The following is a 19,329-nucleotide window of genomic DNA, read 5'->3' on the forward strand; positions in this document are numbered from 1 at the left end:
CTTACAGTATTTATTATAAAGATGGTTAGACCATAGACTACAAGCACATTTTCCTTTTTTCTGTCACTAGTTCTTCATAGATTGTAAGCTCTTGAGAGCAGAACCTCACCGCTCTTGTTTTAACTGTAAAATTATGTCTTTCTCTGTAATATCTGATATTTTGCTTCCACTAGAACCCCCATTTATCATGATAACATGGGTTCCATGTCCCTCGTTGTAATAGAGGAGCAATTGAACATACAAGCTTGCCTCCATCAATGTCTATGGGAATGATCTATATAGCTGCGTTTTGTACTTGGCCACCTGTCAATCCCATAGACATTGAAAGGAGAGGCAAAAGATATGCTCAACCTCCCATCAATATAAATGGGGGACATAACACAAGACCCATTTTCTTGAGATCAGAGAAGGTCCTAGCAGCAGAACCTCAAGCTGTGTGACATAATCTTTTTTTCTGAATAGTTAGTAAGTTTGATTTCTGGGAAGAGCCCAATTGGTTGTCATATATAATGATGGCAATGATGAACAATTCAATTACACTGCTCTACAACAACGTTCTGTCTGTTCCATCATGGCAGCCAGTCCAGGTCAGTCTTCTCTTCTGTGGTCCAGCAACCTTGGTGCCTCAATTGCTTACTACACCGCTCAACACCATGACGTTGTGTGAGGCCTAGTAAGTACCACAGGTGTCCAGACTGACAGGTTGAGAATGCTGGATGCTGAAATGAAGACCAGCTACCATGGAGAACTGGAATATATCTGTCACGCCAGGTACAGGGAAGTACCAAGCGAGTGGCGAAAGGGATGGGAAGTGAAATCCTGTGTCTAGGGAAGGGGAAGATGATGACCCTTGACCAAACCTACTGCAGGTCCCTGCGGTCCATCACCAGATAGATAGGTTCCGCACCTATGCGCCGAGCTGGATCCCTGACTCTAAGAATCTCTAGTGCTAGACCCTAAATAGAGAATGGATGGGATGAGCTCTTCGTGAACCCCTCTAAACACTCTAGAAGACACAAGGAGGGCACACAGGGGGAAAGGTATGAACTACTTATCTATAGATGACTCAGGTAGAAGTTTAGCAAAATTTTAAGCAACGATACCACAGATGAGTACAAGTCACCTGCTTGCAATCAGGGCTTGAATTAACTGAATAATATCACCAGCACCAGTGGAAGGAAGGAAGGAGTATTTAAGCACAAAGAGAAAACTGATGATCAGCAGCTGGGTTGAAGGTGAGCTCCTTCTGGGTCCAAAAGGGGGGGAGATGAATCCAGCAGGAACGCTACCTTTACTAATGAATACTGACAGCAGGAACAATAGAAAGTCAGGGAGCAATCAGTGCAGCCAAACGCTGTGACCTTCTATAGCCAGAAACCACATGACTGTCACCCGTAACATACACATGACAATATGCTGGACCAAGGCAGCAAAAATCAAATTACTCATCTCTATTGCTCACTAAGTGGTATTGCCAAATTAAAGGGGTTTTGCAGGCCAGGAACCAACTTTGGCAATGACTATGATGCCAAATCTTAATGTAAACACTGTTAGGATTTTGCCATTACAAGTAGTCATCATGTGACCGCTCAGCGATTTGCCTACGTGCAATCGTGTGCTGAAGAGTTTCTCTTCCTCCTTCTCCCAATGTTCCATTGAGAGGACAAATATTATATTGTCCTCAGTTGTCCTCTATGTGAACATATAAATTGATCATGTGCCACAAACATCACAACATTTAAATCTTACATTTTCAGTTTCTTCCTGATCTTTTCCAAGCCTAGATCAAGAATTTAAAAAAAAAAACAATAGTGAATGTGCCACACTGAGTTTATCTTCCTGGAAATTAGGATTTTATTTAGGAACAAAGATATCAGACACCAATATCACCGCTGTAACAAAGAATCCACCACTTGAAACTTAAAGGGTTATTCCATGTTATTAAATGATTCCTAGAATACATCACTTTATTATTGATGAGAGTCCAAGTTCCGAGGCTTCCACCATCCCTGGCAATAACAGCAATAGTTTAGCTCTAATTCCTCTTTGGCATTATTTTCCTGCTCAAGGAACGTCAATGGAGCCTCACTTAAGAGAGCTACTGCGCAAGAAAATCTAAGAAGGTGATACAGGGCTAAACTGTATAGCTGAAGAGGAAAGTCACTCTTCACACGATACACATTAAATTGTGGGAAGAACTAAATGGGTTAAAATCTTAAAAATAAATAAATTAAACATTTTTCTTGCACCACATAAGTCATTACATGAACTGGCATTTAGGTATAAATATATGTATACTGCATGAAGATTGAATGATGAATGATTGTATAATGATCACTTTTCCCCATACAATGGGCATACTTGGCACCATACTGTGACCTAAAATCCTATGGGAATCTTCAGATTTCATGATGCCTTGCACACAGTCAACACACTCAGTGCCAGAGGCAGCCAAACAACCCCAAAACATCTTTTAGCCTCCACCATACTTGACTGTAAGTACTGTGTTCTTTTCTTTGCAGGCCTCATTCCATTTTCGGTAAACAGTAAACTGAAGTGTTTTACCAAGAAGCTTTATCTTGGTCTGTTCTGTCCACAAGACACTTTCACAGAAGGATTTTTGCTTACTCACATACATTTTGGCAAACTGCAGTCTAGCTTTGTATGTCTGTGTCAGCAGTGGGGTCCTCCTGGGTCTCCTTTATAGTGTTTGATTTCATTCAAATTTGAGCAGATAGTTCGCACTGATACTGATGCCCCTGAGCCTGCAAGACAGCTTGAATTTCTTTGGAAATTGATTTGGGCAGTTTATGCACCATCCAAACTTTCCTGCTTTGCAATGTTTCATCAAATTTTCTGTGCTGTCCACATCCAAGGAGATTAGCTACAGCGCCATGACGTCGCTGTGGCTGCCGAACAATCCCTCCTTCAAGGGGGAGGTGCGTTCGGCGTCACAGCGACGTCACTAAGCAGCCGTCCAATAGCAGAGGAGGGGCGGAGATGAGCGGCCGGAACATGCCGCCCACCTCCTTCCTTCCTCATTGCCGGTGGACGCAGGTAAGGAGAAGTTCGTCGTTCCTTCGGTGTCATACAAAGCGATGTGTGATGCCGCAGGAACGACGAACAACCAGCGGCATGCACCACCAACGATATTATGAAAAGGAGCGACGTGTCAACGATCAACGATTTTTGACGTTTTTGCGATCGTTGATCGTCGCTCCTAGCTGTCACGCGCCGCGATGTTGCTAACGGTGCCGGATATGCGTCACAAACACCGTTAGCGATGTCGCAGCGTGTAAAGCACCCTTAAGATTCAATTTAGATGCCCTTATGCCAGTCGTATGGTCAGAGCATAGACCTTGATGGCCGAGATTCTCGTGATCTGAACTCATCAGCCTCGTAAGTCTATAAAAGGCTGTCAAGTTCAGTTCAGGAGACCCTCGCCCAGTCCATGCATGTAAACTGCAATAATCCTGGGAAGGAAAAAGTTTGCTCTGTGAATGAAGCATTAGCCAGCATTTTCGAACACTGCTCTTATAGACAGTGAATGGACAGTTAATGGATCAATGGTCTCACATGCTCACTAATGCTTCATTTGTCGAGAGAATTTTGAGACCCCCATTTTTTTTATTAAAAGTTACACCACCAGCGATCATACATTTATTACATATCCTGTGGATAGATGGCATATAGTAATAGGATGTGCAGGAGAGCTTCATCATTTATTCTATACTTACTTATGTAGTTCTATAGCTTGGGCGGCAAATAGTTGATCAACATCATGAATTATCCTTTCCATTCCTTCTTTTGAACCTATAGTTTAAAATCAGAATCTTCATTACAGTCTAGAAATGTAAATCAATATTCTTACACACAACTATGCAAACACAAGACGTATTAATTCTGCTGGAAGGCAGCGGCAGGATGGGGCGGAGGAGTAATGGTGCCTAATTGCTTTTTATACGACCTACACTTTGACTAGAGTCAATTCACTGGACAAATATGAAAACTATCAAAGTACAAAAATAAAATAATTTTAGTTCTCAGATTTTTCTCTTGACCACACTTGGTGGCTTCTCTTTGTTATATGAGCCATGATTCTGTGATGGATCAGTCATAAAGAGAAACCAATGGGCCGCTCTCTTTGTGTTTAGGCTTCCATTGCTTTGACAGCAAAAATGTTTCTGCATGCTACTCAATTCTTGATATCAAAAATAATAAAACCGCTAAAAGTAACTCCTAATGGCAATCTAGATATAATGGAGACGTAATTCAGACAGCCCTATATATATAGTCTGTGTATGGATCACAAGGGGCTGCTGGTCTCCTGGCCAGAACTCAAAAGCCTCATAAAACCCTACAAGACTGTTGAGTTTGGGTTAGGAGCCCCGGGGTCAGTCCAGAAATCGTGGACCATTATATAGAGATATCTGAATTTCTTCTAAACACTACATTCTACTATTTAGAAAATATAAATGCCTAAGGGGTACTTTGCACGCTGTGACATCGCTACTCCGATCTAGTCGGGGTGAAATCGAAAGTGACGCACATCCGACGCCGGTAACGACGTCGCAACGTGTAAAGCCTAGAAGCACCAATAAACGATCGCAAAAGCATCGAAAATCAGTGATCTGTGTAGTGTCGATCATTTCCATAATTTCGCTGCAGTGACAGGTACGATGTTGTTCCTCGTTCATGCGGCAGCATACATCGCTGTGTATGAAGCCGCAGGAGGGAGAAACATCTCCTTACTTGCGTCCCGCCTGCAATGAGGAATGAAGGAGGTGGGCGGGATGTTTACGTCCCGCTCATCTCCGCCCCTCCGCTTCTATTGGCCGCCTGCCGTGTGACGTCGCTGTGACGCCGCACGACCCGCCCCCTTAGGAAGGAGGCGGGTCGCCAGCCAGAGCGACATCGCAGGGCAGGTAAGTGCGTGTGAAGCTGCCGTAGCGATAATGTTCGCTACGGCAGCTATCACAAGATATCGCATCTGCGACGGGGGCGGGGACTATCACGCTCGGCATAGCTACAATCGGCTAGCTATGTCGCAGCGTGCAAAGTACCCCTTAGACTTGATAAGGATTGGATAAGCTCTGTTAGTGCCCAGGGAAGGCTTTCGGGATGTGCCCAACACCCTGGGTACATTAAGCTCTGTATGATGGAACATTATAAATTCAATATTCTCCTCTTACATGGAAGGGATCTGCTGACAGATAATAGCAGTGACTAAAAATTATGAAAAATGTGTCAGACTGGCATTAAATATTTATTTATACAGGCCGATCTTGCCTCATTTGTAGGAGGTGGTCAGATCACCCCACTCCTACGATCTACATATGTTGTTTAAATGTCTAAGTGATGGTGCTGGAGAGTACCGCTGATGATGAAGCAGAGCCGGAGCGGTGCAGCAGTCGGCGCCCTCTAGCAACCAGCAGTTTTATGTGTTTCATTGTATGACATGTATTTTATAGTATAATCTAATGTGTTAATTGTGAACTGTTAAGTAGGGATGTTAGCATAAAAGATTGTATCATGTATAATTTAATAGAAACATCCTGGTTGCTGATGGGAGGAGTGTGAGAGAGTAGAGGGTTGGCTAGCAAGACAGGCCAAGAAGAGGGTCAGTTCTGCCAACTGTTGATGAAGCAAGGACAAGCTCTGTAGTAGAGTCTGTTGTGGAACCAGGAGGTATCCTCCAATGATCCGGAGCCTATGGCTCACCTCGTGATGGGCTTAGGAGATTCCGGGGATCACTTGGGCGTCGGGGCAAGTGTACCACCGGTGGGCCTATATACAGGTCGAGAGGCTAGAAAACCATCTGAGATAGTGAAGTAGATCAGGGAAGTTGTAGGAACAAGAATTGGGGAAAACAGGAGTCTAGACTCGGCTACTGGAAGGTTAATACCAGGGCGAGGGCTAGTTTATTTAAAAGTATCCACAAGAAAGGTGGCGAGAGAACAGGTAGGTATAGAGAAAGTGGCCATGTCTGTCCAGAAGATTGAAAGCCAAATAAAGCATTTGTTGTTGTGTTGCAAAGAATCTCTATGTGTGATGCGTTTCCTTGCTACGTCAACACCAGTGACCGGCAGTGGGGTGGCGGATGCACCCATGAAGATCCAAGTAAGTGTCGTTTACCCCGGCTGGGGTCGAACACAAACACCAGTTCAGTTTAGTAAGGTAGAGCTGAGCCGTGCCGGCCATCCCTTGGCTTCCCTCCACATGTTAACGAGCACTGATTGACTATATACAAGTCGATTGGCGCTTGTCTACAATTCAGTTTACATGGACTGACTAAAGTCATACTAATGTTCAGTTTATATACAGCATCATGTTGTCAGCAGCAAGTCCTCCATTTACATGCCGGGGGTTCTGAATCTTATGCCACTGTACAAGAGCAATTTCCAATCACTCGATGAAGGTGCATTTTTCTCATTTGCTGAGTGATGTTTATAAGGTCCGATTATACGCCTGTGTGAGCGCAGCCCTAAAGGAGACAATTGCTTTCCCATCTGGCAAGGAAATCTAATGATTCATTCACACCATCGATATACCAAATACACTCCGTGTCCGATGAGACGAGCAGAAGAACTTACGTTTGTCTGTATTGGCCATGAGTTCCCGCAGTGCCCTAATCAGACTTTCTATTTGTTGTCTCTGATCTACAACAACACAAGTAGTAACATCTCATTACTGGCCATGTATGTAGTAAGGAGTAAAGAGACCGTCCTACAATGTGCACCGACTGTACAAACAATTTAACTGTAAAGTCAAAGACCACACTGGAATACCATTTTGTTTGTTTTAGCTGAATGGGTTAAAAATTTGGATTACAGTAAATACTTAATATTGCTTTATGGCGCTCACAGGTTCCTTTCTGTATAGATATAGATTTAAATGATAATGCACTAACTACCCACTGCCAACCACACCCATGCCACAGCTTTTTGTCTACATTGTCTATAGACAGTGAGCTGTTTATCACTCAAGGGGAGCTGGTCAGACTAGGTCTGCAGTGCAGTCTGGGGAGTGATAATCTCCTGGTGATAAAACCTTCATTCTAAGTAAAGAAAAGCACACAGCCTAATAAGTGACTCATCACTGAATTCAGAGTTTTAACCCTTTCCTCATGCTGTCTTCAGATTACATAGCATGTATTATTGGCTGTGGTGCACAAACCTGTATCACCTCCTATCTCGTCATTAACTGACTAATCAATTGGAGGCGGAGCTGACACAGACAGGAGAGGGCCCCTGTGCAAGGACAGTATATGGGCCCTTTGTTGTCCATTCAATCATTGGACTTAGCAGTCTTGTGCTTTTTACCTAGGCCCAGTGATTGAAAGCAGAGATCATGCACTGAAGACATCCCCACTGCCATCTTCTGAAGATAGACAAGAGCAGCGGACAGGCAGCGATGGAGCAGCAGCAGGTAAGCAATTCTTAATCTCATGCAGATTATACCTTTGGGTCAATTTACTGAGAACCAGTACAACCCCTTTAAATTAGCATTCTAAGCAGGATGCAAAAACAATATTTATCCTTTTTAAAAAACATACCAGACTTTAGATCTGATCCTTGGATCTCAGCTCTCCCTCTTGTCTTCCCTCTGGAAAAAATATAAAGTAACTTTATGCACAGTTTACTTACTGCTGATGACCGATTTTTTTCCTCAGCAGCCTGTCCCGTGTAGACAGAACCTGTGCTGCCGAGAACAATGGCAGCCTATATACACATAACTTATTACAGATGGTCCAGTGCACATCGGTAAGTGTGGTCTCCCTGTATAAACAGCCTATTAAATAGTCGTTTAACACTGCCAGTGTGGCGCCCTGGACAAGCCAGGACGTCACAGGTACTGCAACAACACACCCCACACCCCGGCTAGGCACATCAAAGTCAGACAAAAATCCTTGTTGCCTCCCTCCAGGGGCTGATGTCCACACCAGGGGGTGGAGACAGGTGGTTGGCCCCACCCACCGAGGAGTTCACAGTCCTGGAGGCGGGAAAAGGAAGGAGAGAGTAGTGCAGAGTAGTTGGAGAGTGGAAGAGTGAAGTGGTAGTGGAGCAGACTGACCGTGTCTGGGTGCGTGGCCCGGGCGCGTGTGGCGAGGTTGGCGGACGGTGGTGACCGTCTGCAGGAGGGCCTGATTGACGTGAACCATGAGGACCGGGGACGGGGGCGGTGGCCCGCCGGTACCGGATCGGGGAGCGAAGAGAAGCCAGCACCATTCGGCAGGGTCTACGGACCCCGACCAGGCTTGGAGTCGCCATAAAACCGGTCAAATCCATTAGCGAAGGGAACCTCCGGGGTTTCTCAGCAGTCAAGACCCGATTGAAGGCAACCGCTCAAACCGTGAAGGGAAATACAGTCACCGCCAAGGCTACAGTTCCCAGGGCCAAAGCCTGCGGGCAAAAGAGACTCCCTCAGCATCCATCCAAGGTGGGGAGCAGGTTACCGGTGGGAAGCCATCAGAACCGAGAACATAACACAGGTGCAGGGAAAGGCAGTCACCGCCAACCTACCAGGAGAAGAACCACCGCAGCCGTCTGTGGGACCCATCCATCCAGCAGTTTGTTTTACCGGAGACTTTGCATTCATCATTGGCTGAGTGAGTACCACCGTGCCGTGCGGCACCGTGCACCTCACCAGGCCCCGTAACCCACCTGCTATTCCTCCCTCACCGGGCCCCGGGACAACCAACCCCCCTACCCACGGAGGGGAAAAACAACATCTAAGCTGCTCCCTGTCATCGCTCCCGGGATCCCCTTCCAGAGCAGCGGTGGTGTCACAACCTCACCACAACCGTGGGTGGCGTCACGGACAATAAATCCCCAAAACCATTCCCCTTTTCACTCACGGGCGAGGAGCGGCGCTCGCGTCCCCGGGATCCGGCCCACCGCTCAAGCCACCGACCGAGCAGCAAGAGAAGCAGCAGCAGCGCCGGACCCGAGCGTGGTGAGCGCAGCGCGTCCTCCCCGCCCGCGACACCAGTCAGGTCGTATAAATGAGTCAGTACTCTAGAAAGGCCACGTACTGTAGTAGCTGCCCTGTAAGTCAACATCTTATTACATGTAGAGTGGCGCGAGGTAGGTACTGAGGTCGGAACTGCTGATGGCTTTGGAGTTTCCTTTAGAGACGGTACTTTTTCCAGTGTTGGAGCCCCAAAAGGGTTCTGGACTGTTGCCAGGGTCAGGACCTCCTTCAGGGTTGGGGAGAAACTACCAGTCACTGGGCCCTCAAAGCTTCCAGTTGTTCGATCCGTCCACAGCAGGTTGTAGACCTCAGCTTCTGATTCGGACTTGGGGGAAGGGATGACCTTCTCCGTCAGGCCGCCTAGTCGTACCGCCACCTCCATAAGGGCCATCAACTGTCGACAATCTGCGAACCCTATTGAGACATCACCAGTGCCCACTCAGTCATTGCTCTGCGCTGTGTCATACTGTTCTCCTTCCTCTCTTACTTTCGCCCACAAAATGACGCCATCCCGCGTACCCCTTGGTAGTCAGTTGTACAGCTTCACCTCAAACAGGGTGGGGTATTTTCCGTCTCCACCATGCCTCACTGCTGATCTCCAACAGACAGACCTTCTCCTACTACTATGTCTGATGGGGCAGACACTTGTTGACATGGGCTGGCATTTCCAGGCATGACAATCACTTTGATTGGAGTAGCTTCTCAAGAGCTGGACAGATATTCGCGCCCTTCAGGTTCTCTAATGCCGACAACAGGCGGAGATCTCTTTTTAAGCTGCAGAGCCATCTTTAACAAGGCAACGATCATTGTCTTCATGGTAACTTAGGTCTTCCCCACAACATTCGGATCTCCCATAGGCAAGGCAAGCTCCTACAGACTATGACAAGTGTGGAGTCACACAGGGCGGTAATCGTAGGTGAGGGATTGACTCCAAATGCACGCCCTGTCGCGCTACATGAAAGACACGGTCCTGACTGTGTGTTTGGATTTCTGTCATGTGGACTGTACGTTCATGTTGACTACATGCCATGCTGCCTTTGGTGTCGGCCGGCCAGGACCAAATGACGAATTGTTTCTAAGAGGGAGACGACCAATTCTGTTTCAAGAATAACAACTTAGCAGTTCATCTTCATCAACTTTATACACCAGATAGCAGGCACACATCCACCAGCATCTTTCAGTAGTACAAAGCATATTCAGACACATTCTTACCGGTCCTGTGAGTCCCAGTAAAACCCAGCCATATTACAACATATCAAACTACTTACAAAAGATGCAGAACAAAATTCCCATTACCCTATATGACAATACAATATGCGAGTGGTGTCTTCAGGGATAGGAATGTGACAGCACTCAGTGCACCTCCCTACATACACACAGGTGAGTCTTCCTTATGGAAGAATCTATTCTTCCAAAATCTCTCGACGTGTTTCAGGGACAGACATTGGCTTACAGAGAAGCTACCTCCAATAAGAGAGATTGTGTATTTCTGGAAGAAAGTTAATTTGCTTGCGTGTTTGAGGCATTGTCTATAAAGCGCCATCCCAACTGTGTACCTAGTTGTACCACCCAAAATTTCACTTTTTAAAATGGTTGTCTCATTTTGTTAAATGAGATCAACTCTGTAAAAACAAATAACTTTGCATTTTACTTATTAAAAATCCTCTGCGTTCTCAAGCACATAGGCATTTTTAATGTTATAGTTTACTGCTCCTTGCCTACGTTATCAGTCACTTCTGCAATCTATCAGCAATGGCGAGTTTCCCAGGCAAGGAAGCAATGCTAGGTATTGGGAAGTACTAAGCGAATGGCAAAATGGAAGGAATGGGAAACCCTGTGTCTAGGGAAGGGGAAGATGGTGACCCCTGACTAAGCCTACCACTGGGCCCTGGCTCCCCTCCCCACCCTAGATAGGTTCTGAAGCTATGTGCCGAGTCGGATACTTGACTCTGGCTGACCCTAAAGTACGTCCTAGGTAGGGAGAGAATGGGATGAGCGCTTAGTCAACCCCACTAAGCTCTAAAGAAGACACAGGGATAAACAAACAGGGGGAAATTAAACAAATATCTTATCTCCAGATGACTAAGGGAGAGGAACTGCAACAACAAAGAGAATTTTGTTACTAACCGTAAATTCTTTTTCTTATAGTTCCGTATTGGGAGACCCAGACCATGGGTGTTTAGCTTCTGCCTCCGGAGGACACACAAAGTACTACACTTAAAAGTGTAGCTCCTCCCTCTGAGCTTATACACCCCCTGGTAGCCAGTCCTAGCCAGTTTAGTGCAAAAGCTGAAGGAGAATAGCCACCCGCAAGTAGAACCGAGTAAGAACCGGAACAACCGGAGGCTCTGTCCACGACAACAGCCGGTGATAACACACGGAACAAGAAAATTGCCAACAGGCAACAGGGAGGGTGCTGGGTCTCCCAATACGGAACTATAAGAAAAAGAATTTACGGTAAGTAACAAAATTCTCTTTTTCTTTATCGTTCCTTTGGGAGACCCAGACCATGGGACGTTCCAAAGCTGTCCCTGGGTGGGAATAAACAGAAAAAACTAAGAAGTAGGCGGAGCCTAACTTCACAAGTGGGCGACAGCCGCCTGAAGGATGCGTCTGCCCAAGCTCGCATCTGCCGAAGCATGAGCATTCACTTGGTAGTGCTTCGAAAAGGTATGCAGGCTAGTCCAAGTGGCAGCCTGACAGACTTGTTGAGCCGTAGCCTGGTGCCTAAAAGCCCAAGAGGCACCGACAGCTCTGGTCGAGTGTGCTTTGATCCCCGGCAGGGGAGGCACCTGAGTACTCTGGTAGGCGTCCGAAATGGTCGATCTAATCCAACGGGCCAAGGTCGGCTTAGAAGCAGAGAGACCCTTGCGCCGCCCTGTGGTTAGCACAAAAAGAGAGGTGCACTGCCTAAGCGCAGCGGTGCGAGCCACATAAATCCGGAGAGCATGCACCAGATCTAGAGTATGCAGCGCTTTCTCAAAGCGATAAACAGGGGCCGGACAGAAGAAAGGCAAGGAAATATCCTGGTTAAGGTGGAAGGGAGAGACCACCTTAGGAAGAAAGTCCGGGGTCGGACGGAGAACTACCTTGTCTTGGTGAAAAACCAAAAAAGGTGACTCCGAGGAGAGCGCAGCCAAATCAGAGACTCTCCTGAGAGAAGTTATGGCAACTAGAAAGGCCACCTTTTGAGAAAGACGATACAAAGAAACCTCCCTAAGAGGCTCAAAGGGGGGTTTCTGCAATACCGTGAGGACCAAGTTAAGGTCCCAGGGATCCAACGGCCGCCGATAAGGCGGAATGATGTGAGACGCACCTTGCATGAAGGTGCGGATTTGAGCCAGCCGGGCGATACGCCGCTGGAACAGCACTGATAGAGCTGAGACTTGTCCCTTGAGAGAGTTAAGGGACAGTCCTAGCTGCAGACCGGACTGTAAAAAAGAACAGAAGGGTCGGCAACGAGAATGGCCAAGGAGAATGGCCGGAAGAGCGACACCAGGACAGGAAAATTTTCCAAGTCCTGTGATAGATCTTGACGGAGGAAGACTTACGGGCCCGGGTCATAGTGGAGATAACTTCAGGAGGAATACCAGAAGCCGTCAAAATCCAGGACTCAAGAGCCACACCGTCAATTTGAGTGCCGCAGAATTCGGGCGGAAAAACGGACCTTGCGAGAGCAGGTCTGGATGGTCCGGAAGATGCCACGGCATCTCCACGGACAGTTGGAGCAGGTCCGGATACCAAGCTCGCCTGGGCCAGTCCGGTGCAATGAGGATGACTCGACGGCCCTCCATTCTGATCTTGCGCAGGACTCTGGGCAAGAGAGCTAGAGGGGGAAACACGTAGGACAGACGAAACTGGGACCAGTCTTGAACCAGAGCGTCCGCGGCGAAGGCCTGAGGATCGTGGGAGTGAGCCACGTAAACCGGAACCTTGTTGTTGTGACGGGATGCCATTAGGTCCACGTCCGGAGTGCCCCATTTGCGGCAGATTGACTGAAACACTGCCGGGTGCAGGGACCACTCGCCACCATCCACGGATTGACGGCTGAGATAATCTGCCTCCCAGTTTTCTACGCCAGGGATGTGGACTGCGGACATGGTGGACTTGGAGTCCTCCGCCCATTGAAGGATGCATTGGACCTCCAACATTGCCAGGCGGCTGCGTGTCCCGCCTTGGTGATTGATGTAGGCAACCGCCGTCGCGTTGTCTGACTGGACTCGAATGTGCCTGCCCGCCAACAGGTGGTGAAAGGCTAGGAGAGCTAGAAGCACAGCTCTGGTTTCCAGCACATTGATCGAGAGGGCTGACTCGGACGGAGTCCAAGTGCCCTGAGCTTTGTGGTGGAGATGTACCGCTCCCCAGCCGGATAGGCTGGCATCCGTGGTGAGAATCACCCAGGACGGAGCCAGGAAGGAGCGCCCTTGGGACAGGGAGAGGGGTCGAAGCCACCACTGAAGAGAGCTCCTGGTCCGTGGCGACAGAGCCACTAACCTCTGTAAGGAGGAAGACCGCTTGTCCCAACAGCGGAGGATGTCCAGCTGCAGAGGACGCAGATGGAACTGGGCAAAGGGAACCGCCTCCATGGAAGCCACCATTTGACCCAGCACCTGCATCAGGCGCCTGAGGGAATAACGGCGGGGCCTCAGGAGAGAGCGCACCGCTAGCCGGAGAGACTGCTGTTTGATTAAGGGCAACTTCACAAGTGCCGGCAAAGTCTCGAACTGCATCCCTATGTACGTGAGACTCTGAGTCGGAGTCAGAGTGGATTTGTGAAGATTGACAATCCACCCGAATTGGGCTAGGGTGGCGAGAGTGAGCGAAACACTCCGCTGACAGTCTGCGCTGGATGGACCCTTTACCAGAAGGTCGTCCAGGTAAGGGAGCACTGCCAACCCCTGGAGGTGCAGGGCCGCAATCACTGCCGCCATGACCTTGGTGAATACCCGAGGGGCCGAATTGGAAATGATCCTCTCCTATCGCAAAACGTAACCAACACTGATGTGACACTGCGATTGGCACATGCAGATAGGCATCTCTGATGTCGATGGACGCCAGGAACTCCCCTTGGGTCATAGAGGCAATGACTGATCGCAGGGACTCCATGCGAAAATGCCGCACCTGAACATGCTTGTTGAGAAGCTTGAGATCCAGGATGGGCCGGAAGGTACCGTCCTTTTTTGGAACTAGGAAGAGATTTGAGTAAAAACCTCTGAACCGTTCCTAAGCGGGAACTGGGACAATCACTCCGTTTGCCTGCAAGGATGCCACGGCCTGTGAGAAGGCAGCGGCCTTGGAGCAGGGGGGAGTTGAGAGAAAAATCTGTTTGGAGGGCTGGAAGAGAATTCTATCCTGTAGCCGTGGGATATGATGTCTCTCACCCACTGTTCGGAGACTTGCTTTAACCAAGCGTCGCCAAAGTAGGAGAGCCTGCCACCGACTAAGGACGTGGTTGGAGCGGGCCGAGAGTCATGAGGAAGCTGCCTTAGTGGCAGAACCTCCTGCGGTCTTCTGCGGACGCGCTTTTGGGCGCCAGTTGGATTTCTGATCCATGGCTTAGTTAGCGGACGAGGCGGAAGGCTTAGAGGATGACCAGTTGGAGGAACGAAAGGAACGAAACCTCGATTGATTCCTACCCTGGGCGGGTTTCCTGGTCTTGGTTTGTGGCATGGAAGTACTCTTCCCGCCAGTAGCTTCTTTAATGATTTCATCCAGCTGTTCACCAAACAGCCGTGAACCAGCAAAAGGGAGCCCAGCAAGAAACTTCTTGGAAGAAGCATCTGCCTTCCACTCTCGAAGCCACAAAATCCTGCGGATAACAAGAGAATTAGCTGAAGCCACCGCAGTGCGGTGAGCAGCCTCTAGCATGGCAGACATGGCATAAGATGAAAAAGCTGAAGCCTGAGCAGTTAAGGTAACCATCTCAGGCATAGATTCCTTGGTGAGGGAATGCATCTCCTCTAGAGAAGCAGAGATGGCTTTGAGAGCCCACACTGCTGCAAAAGTCGGGGAAAACGCGGCCCCCGTAGCTTCATACACAGATTTGGCCAGAAGGTCAATCTGACGGTCAGTGGAATCCTTAAGTGAGGTGCCGTCAGCCACCGACACAACGGTCCGGGCTGAGAGCCTAGACACCGGGGGGTCTGCCTTTGGGGAGTGAGACCACTCCTTGACCACCTCAGGTGGAAATGGAAACCGGTCATCAGAACTACGTTTTGGAAAGCGTTTGTCAGGGCGGGCCCTGGGTTTGGTCACAGCGGTCTGAAAACTGGATTGGTTAAAGAACACACTCTTCACTCTCTTAGGCGAGGTAAACTGATGTTTTTCTGCCAAAGAGAGTTGCTCCTCTGACACTGGCGGATTGAGATCCAGCACAGAATTAATAGAAGCAATCAAATCACTAAGGTCCGAGTCACCCTCAGAGAAATCGAAGGGATACATAGCCTCCGAGCCCCTAGTGAGGGCATCCTCCTCATCTTGAGAGTCAGCTCTTGAGACAGAGCCGTGGGATGGGGAGGGGGAGGAAACCCTGCGCCTTCTCTTAGAAGAACGGGGTCTGGGATCAGATGATGAATCCTCCGTGAGCTCTGATGGACGGAGGTCAGAGGATAGGAGTCCTCTGTCAAGAGTATTAGAGGCACCCTGTGAGGGGGGCTGATGCATATTCATCAAAGTCCTGGACAAAAGTCCCATGGACTCAGCAAATGACTGGGATATGGACCTAGAAAAGGACTCTACCCAGGCCGGGGGTTCAGTCACAGTTGCAGCAGCAGCAGCCTGAGAGATCACTGGGGGTGAGACTCCAGGCTGTGGCACCGCCAAGTTAGAGCAACCATCACAGTATGGATAAATGCTCGGCTCAGGCAGCAGGAGCTTACATGCAGTGCATGCAGCATAAAGCTTTGGAGCCTTGCTCCTTGTGTGAGACATGCTGCTGGAGTGGGGGCTTTGCAGAGAATGAACCCCAGGGAGAATATACAGAGGTCCACAACCGGAGACCGGCTGTGGCTTACCAGACCGCTGAGCGCGGTGTTGTGTAACCCTCCAGATCCCGAAGCCCGGTCCCCCAGTGCGCAGCACCTCAGCAGAGATGCAGAATGCAGGATGTCCCAGAGCAGAGTGAACTCTGCCTGAGAAATGGGGCGTTCCTATAAAAGAGCGGGAACTGGAGGGCTATAGAGACCTGCAGGGAAGGAGGGACGCCCCAGCAGTGGGGAGTGTCCCTCCCCTGTGTAGAACGGCCGCCGGGAGGAGCTGAACCTGTCCCTCTGCATGAGTGACATGCGAGGGCAGGAGAACAAAACTAGTCCTCCGGCGAAGCCAGGGCCTAAATTTAATCGGCGAGGCCGACAAGCAGGCACCATCGGCGCGGTTCTCTGGCAAAAGCTGGAGAACCCGCTGGAAAAGTTAAAAACAATCACATAAAGCATACTCTCCCCATACAATAAAGAACCGGGACCCCCAACATAAACGTCTCAGGTACTTAGCTGCTGAGACGCAGGGCCATGTCCCTCAGGATGAGTGCTCCGGTCCAACAGAATCCTCAAGGGGCTGTGGATGGAGACCGGACTCCTGCCAGGCATGGAGACCGTGCTGGCTCCCACTTCAAGCCAGAGCCCAGAAGGGATGGTGAAGGAGCGCGGCATGTAAGGCTTCAGCCTTGTAAATCAACCTCAACAACACCGCCGACACAGTGGGGTGAGAAGGGACATGCCGGGAGTCCAGACATGGACCCGCTTTTCTTCAAACTCTTTCCAAAAGTCAAACAAATCAGATGAGAATGCATGTGTGGATGTATGACCTCCTGAACACAAAGCGATAAACTGGCTAGGACTGGCTACCAGGGGGTGTATAAGCTCAGAGGGAGGAGCTACACTTTTAAGTGAAGTACTTTGTGTGTCCTCCGGAGGCAGAAGCTAAACACCCATGGTCTGGGTCTCCCAAAGGAACGATAAAGAAAACAAGGTTTCTCCAGATGTATACAAGCCAACAGCTTGCACTGAAGACTTGTTAAGGGTATTAGACCTATCATCAGCTCAGAGTAAGGGGAAATGAGGGTATATAAAGACACCAAGGGAAGTGCTGATGAAAAACAGATGAAAGAGTTATGAACTCCACAGCTTCCTAAAGTGAAAGGGATGAAAACCAAGCAGAGGAAATAAATAAGATACCAAATACACAAAGCAGCAATAATAGAAGGTCATGGAACAGTTTGTACATCCAAACGCTGTGACCTATACCCAGACACCACAGGACTGTCTTTCACTCATGACACACATGTGACAGCGCTAGAGACTGTTAGCACTGCTGTGAAGCTAGTTGGATTGCAGGATCTGGCCAGCTTCAGTGTCACTGTGCCCCTCTGAAGCGGTCTCTTCTCGCAGCATGGGACAGTGCACCGTTTGGACTAGCGGTGCAACCATGCAACTGAGCAAAACTGATCAAAAATCTTCAGGAGCGCTTTGCTCCCAGGCAGGAAAAAGATGAGAAAACTCGTGATGAGCGTGCACTAAGATGCTTGAGTGCTCGGTATTCGAAATGAGCAGGTCGGACGCCCGAACAGGCTTGACTCTAGTACTGCGTATAATGGAAGCTAATGGGAAGCTTAAACATTTTTCTGGAAGACTCTTCTCGAAAAATGCATTTAATTTCCCGTTGACTTAAATTATAATCGGTACTAGAGTCAAGGCTGCCAAGCGTCCAACCTGCTTGTTTTGAGTACTGAGCACTCGAGCACCTTAGTGCTCGCTTATCACTAGAGAAAACTCTTTAATCACTGGAAAATATTTTATCACAAACAAGCAAAAATGCAGGAAAACAATGTGAAAACAGCACTACATAACTTGGACTTACGTTTTGGGAAGACTTTTAAATGAATGTTTGTAGAGGATTTCCATCAGTTTACAAATGAGTGCAGTTACTTTATCATGAGTTGCCCGAATATCCCTATCTGCTGAAATATCTTCTTCACCTAGCTGCAATGTGGAAAATACACATAACAGGGAGAAGGGTCAGGTGAGCATTAATGGCAATCCATGACTATCACCAGTTAAGATTTTGCTAAGCCTCAGTACTGTATCAATTTACACTAAAAAAAACTGATACAAAAAGTATTTTTGGCACTTTGTGCCTCATAGAAAATGGTTATGGCTTCATGTGAGGGGGGAATGGCCTAAAATACACAAATTGTGCTGATGTTTTGTTGTACAAAATGGTCTAAGCTAACCAAGATGTGGTGTGAAATTAGAGAAAAATGTCTGATGAAATGTATGTTCCAGGATTAAAGGGTGCCTTACACGCTGCGACATCGCTAGCCAACTCGTTAGCGATGTGACACGCCAAATTGCAGATACGATCTGCCGAGATCACACATAGGTCGTTTTAATAGCGCTGGTCACATGTGCGATCTCGGCAGATCGTATCTGCGATCTGACGTGTCACATCGCTAACGAGATCGCTAGCGATGTCGCAGTGTGTAAAGCACCCTTAACTCTTAGGGGTAGTTTGCACGCTGCGACATCGCTAGCCGATTGTAGCGATGTCAAGCGCGATAGTCCCCGCCCCCGTCGCACATGCGATCTCTTGTGATAGCTGCCGTAGTGAACATTATCGCTACAGCAGCTTCACACGCACTTACCTGCCCTGCGACGTCGCTCTGGCTGGCGACCCGCCTCCTTCCTAAGGGGGCGGGTCATGCGGCGTCACAGCGACATCACACGGCAGGCGGCCAATAGAAGCGGAGGGGCGGAGATGAGCGGGATGTAAACATCCTGCCCACCTCCTTCCTTCCTCATTGCAGGCGGGACGCAGGTAAGGAGATGTTCCTCGCTCCTGCGGCGTCATACACAGCGATGTGTGCTGCCGCAGGAACGAGGAACAACATCGTACCTGTCGCTGAAGCGAAATTATGGAAATGACCGACACTACACAGATCACTGATTTACGACGCTTTTGCGATCGTTTATTGGTGCTTCTAGGCTTTACACGTTGCGACGTTGTTACCGGAGCCGGATGTGCGTCACTTTCAATTTGACCCCGACGATATCGCAGTAGCGATTTCGCAACGTGCAAAGTACCCCTTAGAATGCTGTTAAATAGACAAAATAGTCATACCCACCTTACTGATCCACTTCTAGCCCTGTTCTGACAAATCCAAAGTCCCCTGTCAGACTGTGCTTTCTGCTCCATTCGGACAGATATGTGACATGTTAGTTACCGCTGTTTCATTTTGATTTGCTTCAGCAGTCGCATGAAGTTAGGAGGACAGCGTAGAAAGTGTAAAAGATGGACCTATCATCATGTGCCTCCCTGAAGGCATCAATAGTCTTATCAGAAATGTGTAATATGGGCCTTTTA

The 19,329-nt window shown here is 48.5% G+C and overlaps 1 protein-coding gene across 10 annotated transcripts in view; it reads right to left on the bottom strand.

The window, feature by feature from the left end:
• CCDC7 (coiled-coil domain containing 7) overlaps nt 1–19,329 on the bottom strand; it is a 146,466-nt gene that overhangs the window by 73,453 nt on the left and 53,684 nt on the right. For 9 of the 10 annotated variants that reach the window (XR_012724576.1, XR_012724575.1, XR_012724574.1 and 6 more), the window contains 5 exons: nt 17,827–17,948; nt 7,556–7,605; nt 6,594–6,659; nt 3,738–3,813; nt 1,750–1,780 (listed from right to left, as the gene is read on the bottom strand). Coding sequence is in view for 7 of the 10 variants with exons in the window: in XM_075316781.1 (XP_075172896.1) it covers nt 1,750–1,780; nt 3,738–3,813; nt 6,594–6,659; nt 7,556–7,605; nt 17,827–17,948 (345 nt within the window). In the remaining 3 variants the exon portion in view is untranslated. The remainder of the gene's footprint in view (nt 1–1,749; nt 1,781–3,737; nt 3,814–6,593; nt 6,660–7,555; nt 7,606–17,826; nt 17,949–19,329) is intronic. The other variant, XM_075316778.1, reaches the window with a different exon arrangement.

Source organism: Anomaloglossus baeobatrachus, chromosome 6, assembly GCF_048569485.1.
Source record: "Anomaloglossus baeobatrachus isolate aAnoBae1 chromosome 6, aAnoBae1.hap1, whole genome shotgun sequence".
Taxonomy (NCBI): domain Eukaryota; kingdom Metazoa; phylum Chordata; class Amphibia; order Anura; family Aromobatidae; genus Anomaloglossus; species Anomaloglossus baeobatrachus.